This window comes from Cyprinodon tularosa, unplaced genomic scaffold, assembly GCF_016077235.1.
Source record: "Cyprinodon tularosa strain WSP-4 unplaced genomic scaffold, ASM1607723v1 ctg207, whole genome shotgun sequence".
In the NCBI taxonomy this organism is placed as follows: Eukaryota; Metazoa; Chordata; class Actinopteri; order Cyprinodontiformes; family Cyprinodontidae; genus Cyprinodon; species Cyprinodon tularosa.
In genome coordinates, this window is record NW_024038767.1 from 1,914,091 (window position 1) to 1,925,000 (window position 10,910).

Here is a 10,910-nt window from a genome sequence, read left to right on the forward strand (position 1 = left end):
ATTATCTTTGAATATTGAAGGATTTTTCTGCCAGTCATCTTAAAAGTGGCCTAGTAAATTAGCCCCGCCCACCAGCGAACTCAATCATTTTTGCCTGCAGGGGTCTAGCCTCTATCAATGCCCCAGGCTCTAGAACTGGCTGGCCAATCACAATGCAGATGTGTTTAGAAAGTGGGCGGGGTTTTGAGGGTGTGACAACTGCAGACCGCGCCATAGGCTGATCAGCTTCCCTCTCCCTGCTGATGTACAGCATCCCCACAGCATGATGCTGCCACCAACATGTGTTGATATAGAATCATAAGACTGAGGCCTATAAACTATTATATTGGTGTTATTTTCTGATCTGACCAGAGCAACTTTTTACTACAACGCCTTTAAAAAGCCAAAGACTTTAAGGCAGTAAGCGCTTTAGCAAGGTGTTTTACCACCATTCAGAAATAAAATGACATCACAAGAAGAGGCCACAGAGTATTTATTGAATTATTCTTGTGCAACAAGGGACGAAAACATGTCTCGATGTTACATTCAATTCGGCAAAGTCTTGGTTCCAGCTAGTTACATTGTGTTTGAGCTCCTTTCAGGAGACAGGAAGTACCTCAGACTTCAATATAGCAGGAATGTGATTTCAAGGCATTAAGAGATATTTAGATAGTTAGACCTGTGTTCCTTTTCTACCTAGAATGGAATGGAGGTACATTACTAGAAACAAAAAGCAAAAGTGAAATGGCGAACTACAGGAAGGCTATCCAGAAGAACGGATTAGCCAACTGTGCAGCAACCCTACAGTCATTAATGTTTCTGCAGAGTTCTGGGATTCATGCAGGAAAAGAGAAAACGAGTAACTTTGACTCAGGACTACTGATCTACAGTCATACATATTTGTTATAGCTCGACCTTACAGTACTGTGTTTGCAGCATCACATCCAGAGTAGTAGTTTCAGACGGATAAATGCGACCACCATCTCAGCTTAACAATAACAAGATAGATGATTCATCTTTTTGTTTAGATAGGAAGTTACAAAGGAAGAAACCCTGGAACCACATGATTGTCTAACATGCATCATTCCCCTCAGAGCGATCCAAACAGGCTTCCTGCTCCGTGTTTGTCTAATGATCCTGAATTATACGTAGAGAGCTCTGCTAGACGGTGTCCTGATTCCAGCAGGGGTCAAAGTGATGGGGACAGATTACCTGAGAGTGCAACAGTTCAACCTGTAAACAAAAACACCTTCCAGAGCTCGCTCCGTTAACAGAAGCCGCAGAATGAAAAGAAAATGGGAAGAAAAAAAAGCTAAATGCGAGGAGGTGTGGCTGGAGTCTGGTTTGGACGGTTTCTGCTTAAGAGCATGGAGGGTCTTCAGACGGAGTCAAGGATCTACAGGGGGGCGCTGTGCTCATGGAGCGGAAGGCCAAGATGGAGGGGTCATAGGAGTACCTGGGCGGAGGACGACCGCCGGTTAGATTCTAGGGACAGAAAGAAAAAAGATCATTTAACAAACAATAGAAACAACAATACTCCTCTGGACTAAAACCAAAACATTAAACACTTTTGGACGTTTTATCTTCCCTCATGGAGCAAATCCAGGCTGCAGTTCTACTTTTCCACTTGTAAGCCCCCCCCACCACCTTTGGCTTCTAAATTTAGCCCGAGTCATTTTCTTCCCCACAGGAAACGGCAGGAAATGACTTTGTTGGATTTGGCAGTGAGGCAGCACTTTGTGCAGGGCTGCAGAGGACGATTCCTCACAGAACCTGAAAACTGAGACGGATGCGCGGCTGGAGCCCAACGCTGTCTCACTGTTAGGGAGGGAGCAAACATCTGCAGGGATCCAGCTGCTGGAACGCAGCATCATTCCCCAAACCAGTCAATCAAACAGTGAGATGTTAAAATAATCTTTCTCCGCTGGAGGCTACAGGTCAGCCAAACTACAGCGAGCTAATCCGGATAAATAAAAAATCAACAGCAGTAGATGGACTAAGTTAACTATCAATCATTTCACACATCCTTTAATTCAGGCTTCAATAGAGAGCCAAACCTTCAGCAGATAATAGGAAGGCTCAAAGGAGAACAGAGGAATTATTTGGGTTTAGCTCTGTGAGGCCGCTCAGTGATGCAGTGGTTAGCGCTTCGGCCTTGCAGCATGAAGGTTCTAGGTTTGATTCCCGTACATTTCTCCCTGTACATGCGTGGGTTCTCTCTGGGTACTCTGGTTTCCTCCCAGTCCAGGATCATGACTGTTAGGCTAATTAGCTTCTCTGAGTCCTCATGAGGAGGGCGGTAATAACTTCTCACAGTGGAGAAATCTACCTCTGCATTTAATCGCCGTTGTGCGACAGATTGGCGACCTGTCCGGGTGGAGCCTGCCTCTCCTGCTGGAGACAGACACCTCGCCTCCCCGCTGGGATAAAGCGTGACAGAAAACGGATGGTTGAATACTTATGTAAATATAAAATATGACTGCTACATGACATTAGATAACAACATAAATAATTCCTTTATTAGCTTCTGAGATGGGGCGTGTTCAGGGTGGTAAGCCAGTAATGATGACCAATCACAGCAGAGAGACTACAAATATTTTCAACGCTCTTGTTGAATCTTATTTTATGAATTTTTCCTAAATCGGCCAAAACCTGAAGATGGCGGCCGCCTTCATTTCCTGCTGAGGTCAGCTTCAGATAGAACAAAAGGAAACTTGTTTCCATCAGTTTTATTTTCCTCTGCTTTATGTTTAACAGCCCTAATAGTTTTAGAAAGACTTCATCTCATGAGCTAAAGACTCACTTTGATTAAAAACACTTCTAGGATCATGTCCATCCAGGTTTAAGTGCAGGTATGAATGTTTCTCTCTTAGTCATTCTATCAGCACTCAGGTATTTAAAGCAGGATATAAAATAATTTCTGAACTTTGAACATTAAGCAGCATCATTTAACCAAATATCTACAGTGATCAGCGAAGCAGCAGAACGCCAGGCGTTCAGGAAATCTGGACGTTCTGGGGGAGGAGTCTCAGTCATCAAAGTTTATTTTACTTTACAAACCGCTGCACAGAAAGATAAAAACAATAAAAACAATCCTAAGCATAAAACTGTTCAAGTATTAAAAGCCAGTTTGATAAAAATGAGTCAACAGGTTTGATCTCATCAATAATCTTCTGACGTCTCATTAAACAGAGCCAGAATAAATTACACCTGTAATATAAGGCGTTACAAACAAATGCCCGCCGCACACTTCAGATTTTATTTATAAAACTTCTGTAAGCCGCAAATGTCTGTTTTATTAACCATTCGCTCCTTCATTCTGTTCGTTTGTGTTTGTAACGTGACACGATATGCAAACATCTTTAAAACATTATTACTCTTAGAAGGAACTCTAGTTATGCTGCTGAGAAAAACACATTTATTGAAAGTATTTGAACTTTGTTTTTTTCCTCACAGATAGAGAGAAATCTAAGGTGAAAAGCTTGTAGTTAACCTCAGTCTAAAGTAAACTAACGCTATGCAGAAGTTTCCTCTTATCCAATCAAGCATAACCGCATCATTTCCTTCTGTTGCTCCTCATGGCGGCTGATGATACCAGACGCCGTCATCTCGGCCTCCGACACGCCGCCTTGTTCATCTCCATCCTTCCAGGGAAAACAAAGGTCAGAAGCAGCTTTCCAACGGACCCCCTCCTCTTCATACACATCGCTGCCGACCTCCGACCCCTGCATCTACTCTCATGCTTGAGTTGCTTGGACCGTAGGGCCCCATGAAGCGTCTCTTCTGGTTGGCAGTCAGGAAATGGAGGGTTTGCAGATAAAAGGGGAGGGAAAGAAACGAGTTCTGCTCTCTGTCATAAAGACCTGCTGGAAGCTGGATCGGACCTGCAGACGTCACCGACGTGGACGACACAACCAGCAAGCAAGAGCGGAGAATAATGAGCAATACTGGCGTGTTCCAGCGCAGCTAAACAGATTGCAGCCGGCCAAGGCTATAAATGGAAAATGACTCCATCCCTGGAAAAACACCGCAAGGGAACCGCACGCACTCCACCTCCTCTTCCTCCTCCTCTACCTCTCACCGCCACTCACTCACTGATCCTCCTCGCCTTCCATCTAACACAGAGCTGGTGTGTGTCGACATAAACAAGAGTGTGATAAGGCTCCAGCCACACTATCCCACACAATGTGATAATGACGTCACTTCTCTCAGCACACTGTGCATCCTTCTGGAGGGCTCGCTCCGAGCCACAGGACCCGCCTCCTTCCACTCAAGCTTCCCTCAATCAAAAACAACAAAAATACTATTTAGCTGCTCCTCAAAAACTGCTTTCATGGCTTTTTAACGAAGGGCTGCTGGGTGCTTATTGTGGCTGGATGTGATGAAAAAGCGTTGAGCTGATGGTGCCATCAGGTGTTCTGCAGCCAGGAGGACAAACATGGCGGCCAGATGCCGTCCCAGCGTGCAGTTGGATGGAGATGAAGGAGCTGGCCACAGGCTCGGCCGTTCACAGAGAGCAACCGTCTCTGCAATGAAAACCCTGAACCTCAACATGCTGCAACAGAGAAACTTTCCTCTGAACCTTCAGATTCTTTACGTTCAAAGATAAAAACGATCAATGGCGTAAATATCGGTAAGCAGAGACAGCTTAGAGGCCCCCGACCTCTTAGGGGCCCCGTCACTGACACCTGGTTGGCCCCCTACGCAATCATGGACTAGGACGTCTCTTTGCAGATGTAACGGTACGAAACGTTCCTCTTAAACCCACCTGATCCAAACCGTATTTGTACCGCGACACACGTCAGATTTCACTATGATGGTGAACCATTTAAACACGACACCAACAGCAAAGCAGACACTTTTAATTACTCTGCTAGTAACTGTGTATAGTTCAATTAGACGGTTGGTAAAAAAATACACTGATATAATATGTTTCAAACCACAATAAAGATCTTAAAAGAACAATTTATTTGAGTACCGTTCCGTAGAATGTGTTAGCGACGACGGATACCAAAGAGGTGCTTAAGGCAATTTTAGAAAAGAAAAAGGAAAGAGCTGCTGGAAGAACTGAAAAAACTTCCCAAAATAAATATGATGGACAGTTTATATCTGGTGAAAAAGCAGCTTTGTGAATATAAAGTGGAACTTTAACAACCTAAAACGCCCGCTATATAAAATAAAACATATTTGCCTTTGCTGCTAAATAATAATACCGTATTGAAAATTGGTTTCAATACATTTTTAACAAGATGCTGGTGAAGATTCTCCATCATCCAGATCACAGTCGTTACAAAAAAAGTCTTTTAAAAAAGTCCTGGACTGTTTTTCCTAGTTTGAAGACGTTTCTCTTCCCATCCAGGAAGCTTTTTCAGTTCAATAATTTGTTTTTGTTTTCTAAACTAAAACCAGGCTTTGTTGGGCTGCTGGATAAAACCTGGAACTAAACGCTATTTCTGACATTTGGAATAGAAAAATCTTCCTGGATGGAAGAGAAACGTCTTCAAACTTGGAAACAAAGTCCAGAGGATTGATTTTAACTTTTTTTTGGAATTTTAAACAAGACATTTATTGTTATTTTGAAACACAGCAAAACTAGACGGCAGTTAAATGTAGCTACCCTACTGTTCATAGAGCTAAAGTAAAAGAAGTAGTATAGCTGGGCTACCTGCTCATAAAGGCTACGTTCACACCGCAGGCCTTGATGCTCAATTCCAATTTATTTTTGTGAAATCCGATTTTTTTTTTGCGTTGCCGTTCACGTTTCCAAATATATGCGACTTGTATGTGATGGTCTGTGTGAACCGCAGTCATACAGCTTAGTGTCCTGCAAGCGCAGTAGAGGACGCGATGACGTCACAGGCCAGCGTGTTTCGTGTTTACAGAAGTAAACATGGATAGTAGTGACGGAGTGCATCCAGCGATCTTTTCCAACCATAAAACCTCCATCTTTTCAAGATGGTTAAACCTAAATACTGCTCTCCGCATCATCGTCCGCCATGGTTGTTGTTTTTCTTGCTGCTTCTGTGTAGCAAGAAGCAGAATGGTGACCTATGTCGGTTACTAATGGCGATCAGGTGGGATGACCTGATGGTTCACATACAGGTGGGATTGGAAAAGATCAGATCGGTATCAGATTCAGGATCACACATCCAAGTAGCCTGGGTTGGAATCGGATCTTTGGCCTCTCTGCTGGGCCGCTGACAGGACCTGGACCTGGCTAATGTAGTTAAACAATTTCACAAAGATCTGGAGTCGGTGGGTCACATGACCTGGAAGCTATTGAAGAAAATTCCCAATTTTCATCTTTAAAAATATCTTAAAAATTGAAAATAGCTTAAAATTGCATAAAAGCAAGTGTGTCTTACATACGTCATCAATTGGCATGATTTTATAATAGTTTGGTCTTAGTTGGTCAGAAGATGAGGAATTTATTGATTTTTGTTTCTAAAGAGTGCTTGGTTCAAAGATTCGTTGATGGTCCCTAAATGCACCACGGCGTGTGGGTGGAGGCAGCAGCTGAGAGACGCTGGCCGCCATCAGAGTCCCTCAGTCGGATCAACCGTTTGCTGGATCGCGCTGACTCAGCGGAGCTGGAATATCCAATATCCAACTTCAAACCAACTTCACCGCGGTGCTGACGGCTCGGTTCTGTTGCTCTGTAGTGACCAGAATCCCGAACGATTTTGAAATTCCCCCCCGGATATTTTTTAGGTCTGAAAGTAGGACATGTTCAGGAAAAAGAGGAGGTCTGGTCAGTCTACCTGAACGGGCCACCCAGCAGGAACTTTTCCTCCTCCCCTCTGTGTCCCTATGACCCTGAGACTCTTTCAGGCAGTGAGCAGCAACAGGTGGTGGAGGGGCAGGAGTAGGGATGGGAATCGAAAACCGGTTCCTGTTAAGAACCGGTTCCGTATTTTCCGATTCCATGGCATCGTTTGGCAGCTCACTGAACGATTCTTTTTTCGATTCCCGCAGCACCAGAGCCTAGAGCGCCGGCTCTGGGGAGCACGACTTACGTCACGTTTTTACGCAAGTTGGAAGAACTATTCGAGGAGGAAGACAACGAGCTGCGGTCACTTTGTGAATCAAAGCCCCGTCTTTCCTTAGCCCAGAGGGTAGATCAGGAAATCCAGCTCTATAAAAGCTTGCCCTCCATCCCCTGCAGGGATAGCGCCACACTGTGGTGGTGGAACAAGCAAGATACGCTGCCCTTGCTATCTGGACTGGCTGAAAACTACCTCTGTGTGCAGGCTTCCTCCACCCCATCTGAGAGGGTGTTCTCCACGGCTGGAGACACCATAAGCCCTGAAAGATCCCGTATCCTTCCAGAAAAAGCAGATATGCTCATCTTTCTGCAAAATAACTGTTAATTTTCCCTCACTGCAAAAACGATCTGAAATTAAGTAAAAATATCTTAAATCAAGTGTATTTACCCTTAATTTGAGCAGGTAAATAAGACAGTTTGCCAATGGAATGAGTATTTTTACATTTAAAATAAGATAATTAGATAATATGCACTTGAAATAAGACAATGCAATAGTTTTTTTCTTATTTCAAATGTAAATTGTCTTGTTCCATTGGCAAAATGTGTCACTTACTTACTCAATTCAAGAAAAAATGAACTTATTTTAAGAACAAATGACTTATTTAGATTTACATTTTTTGCAGTGCTACTACTGTTTTATAATTAGTATTTTTTGTTATTTAAAATAGGTTATTATCCCATCATTTGTTATTAGACATTGTTGGTTATTAAGTTTGTTCTTGTATATTTATTTTTCATTTAAACACAGATGTTACTCCAGTTTCACATTTCCTGTGGACATCTTGATCTTGTTGAGTTTGTAAGATTGTGCAATAGTTAAGTAAACAAAGTTGATGCTGATAATCAAACTGTTTGTTCTCCTTTTTCCCCCAAATTGGAATCGAAAAAAGAATCGATAAAGAATCGAATCGTTTCATAGAATCGAAAAGGGAATCGGAATCGTGAAAATCTTTTCAATTCCCAACCCTAGGCAGGAGTGCATTATAGTCAGTTCAACTGGCCTTAAAAGTTGGAGCTTTTTCCAGCACTAGTGGTTCATTTTTTCAACAGTGGGCTGGCAGGAGGGTGGGAATGAGGGAGGGGGGGGGGACATGCAGCAAGGGGCCACTGGTCGGATTCGAACCCGGGTCGGCCGCGTCGCGGACTAAGGCCTCTCTGCATGGGCTGTGCACGCTAACCGCTGCGCCTAATGGAACAATTCAGGGATTTATTTGAGCTTTTTTTCTGCTTTTTACTTGAAAGCACAGCTGATGGTAACCAAGGGAAATATTTGTTAGGAGCGTAAATAAATACTTCTAGTTGGAAGCAAACAAAAAGAAGGAACTCACCCGAATCTTCATCGTCCGTGTTTTTCCTCCACAGTTCTTTTTCAGCAGCATTTTCTGTGGAGAACAGAACGGATTATTTATACATCTATAAAACCAACTTTACCATTGAACCATTCAGAGTGCAGAAACACTTCATAACATATGAGGATGAATCAGATTGAGGATGATGATGATGATGGAAGTGCTTCAAACCAGCTGTCTGACTAAAACTAAACAGTCAAAGCTTATGCAATATCCTGTCTCCCACTGCCCTCCATGTCCACGCAGCTTCGCCATTCTTAGGGAAAAGACAAAAACACAGTGGGGGTGGAGGGACCACACAATCATTAGATTGTCTGAAGTTTGGAGAGGCAGCTTCCAAGGGCTGCAGCAAAGAATGGAAACACAAGACAGAGAGCTGCCGTCCACTTGGCCTCATCCTCACCTCCTGCCAACCCTCATCTTCTCTGTATCCGTGACACAACCGCCGGCCGATGGTTTGAAACCTGAATGGAGAACAGATACAACTCCCCCTGCAAAACTTTAAACTACTTTTACAGAGACAAACTGGATGAAGAGGTGAAATAAGAGCTGGGTTAATTATCGGCACAAACCGTTACAGTAATGCCAACATCCTGCAGCTGGGAAACCATCTTCTGCTGCATGTATATTCCTCATCTGTCCCAACTTGTCAGAGGATGATTGTTTCTTTAGATAATAAACATCAACCACACAACCTTTTTTATTTCAGGATTTTAAAGATTCTATACAGTTAGAATCTATGAAAAAACTGTTTTCTGTTTTCTTTACACTTCAAAACCACATAAATGTCCCCCTTTAAAACATATTAACGGCAGAGTCATGCTGGGGGCGATGCTTTTATTTAACAGGAACAAAAACTGGTTGGAATAGACAGGCTGATGAATGAAGTGACTGTTAAAGTGAAGGTGAAGGTTTGTCTTCTAGCAGAATGAAAACCTTAAACCAGAGGTTGCTGATTAGCGGACCGCGGTCCGGATACAGACCCACCTGCAGGCTAATCCGGACCTAACCGGATTTAAAACATTTATAAATGATGTTCTCCGACATCAGTGTCTAATTTCACTTGCACCACTTCTCCTGTTTGTACGGTAAAGCCCTCCAGAGCGTTCGACACCAGGCTAAACGTGATACAAATGAGCCATTGAGCTGTAAGTCTGGGTCGCTGCTGTGAGCCACTTTTATGCTACGTTCACACCTAAAGCAGCAGGAGCAGCTAAAATGTGTGCGCTGCTTCATTTCTGATGCTTGCACCTGATGCAGTTTAGTTCTGACGCGCGGCGGAAGCATCTTTGCTGCTCTAGCTGCACGGTGATAAAGTGGGTCTGATGCGCGGTGGGCAGAGCTACCCTATCCTTTCTCTGCCTGGAACAATGGCGGCTATATTAGCTGTGATCAGCGGGTAGAAAGTAGTTAGAATCTATGTTGAAGTGAGAAAGTCCTCCTGAAAACATGGTCTGTGCAGTCAGTTCATCCAGATTACCATCCTGCCTTCAAAGATTATTTCTCTGTGGGAGCCGCTCAGACCCCCACATACCGGCGCTGCGCTGTCACTGGGAATCCCCAGCAGCAGCTGCCTCAGGCCCGGGAGCCTCTTGGCGGTTTGCCGCGGCTGCTTAAAGGCGTTTTTCCTGTCCGTAATCCAAACTGCAGGCAGCAGGATAATAAAAGCCAACATATTCTGCCGGCAGGTTTCAGCATTTTAAGTTAATGTAGGCGTTAATAAACTGTTTCAGAGGAGTGATCATAGCGCTCTGCATCAGCAGCGCTGCGTCTGACTCCCTGCCCGCTCCCAGATCAGCTTCTCTGATTGGTTGATGCGGCGCGTCCAGCAGCTAAAGGTAAATATTTCCAACTCCAGCAGCTGCTGCGTTTGCAGTGCGTCAGATGCTAAGAAGCAAACAACGCGCTGCTTCAGCTGCTCAGACGCGCTGCGGGACGTTTTGCTACACCTTCAACCATTGACTTTGCATGTAAACTAGCTAGTCCTGCTGCCTCTGCTGCTTTAGGTCTGAACGTAGCATTAGACACAGCAGGAAAACCCTTTTTTATATGATTTTTAACATGGATGCATAAACACCTCATTTTATTTCTGTGTTAAATTCTGTTAAAAGTAACAGATTATAAATAAAAATGTCTCCGGACCTTAACTGGTTGATGATTTCCTTTTATTCGGTTATCCCTGCCCTAATCACTCAGCAACAATGTGAGCTGTAGCCGAGCTGCATCCTGCAGGCAAACTGTTGCTCTTCCCCAGATAATTACACGACCAAATGACTCGACCTCATCTGCGACGTGAATTATGGACAGATTAGCAGGAACTTAAAAAAAAACAAATAGCAGCTCGCTGACCTTTTAACCTCCATTTCAATGAAACGATGATCAGGTAAGTGCAGCATTTTGTGTCAGCCTGGAGTCTCTGTAGTACTGCTGTTATACTCTTCAGTCGCATTCTTGTTCATTCCAATGATTTTCACATCCTTTACTGACATTTTTTTGACTGTTCTTCAGTTTTTCAACCAGGACTTTTGCTGCAAAGG

The 10,910-nt window shown here is 43.7% G+C and overlaps 1 protein-coding gene across 1 annotated transcript in view; it reads right to left on the reverse strand.

The window, feature by feature from the left end:
* Window positions 1–1,290: 1,290 nt before the first annotated feature.
* Window positions 1,291–10,910, reverse strand: part of si:dkey-16j16.4 — a 30,242-nt gene continuing 20,622 nt past the window's right edge. The window contains exons 4-5 of the mRNA XM_038285165.1: window positions 8,353–8,406; window positions 1,291–1,464 (exon numbers count right to left, since the gene is read on the reverse strand). Of these exons, the coding sequence (XP_038141093.1) occupies window positions 1,339–1,464; window positions 8,353–8,406 (180 nt within the window). The 3' untranslated portion in view covers window positions 1,291–1,338. The remainder of the gene's footprint in view (window positions 1,465–8,352; window positions 8,407–10,910) is intronic.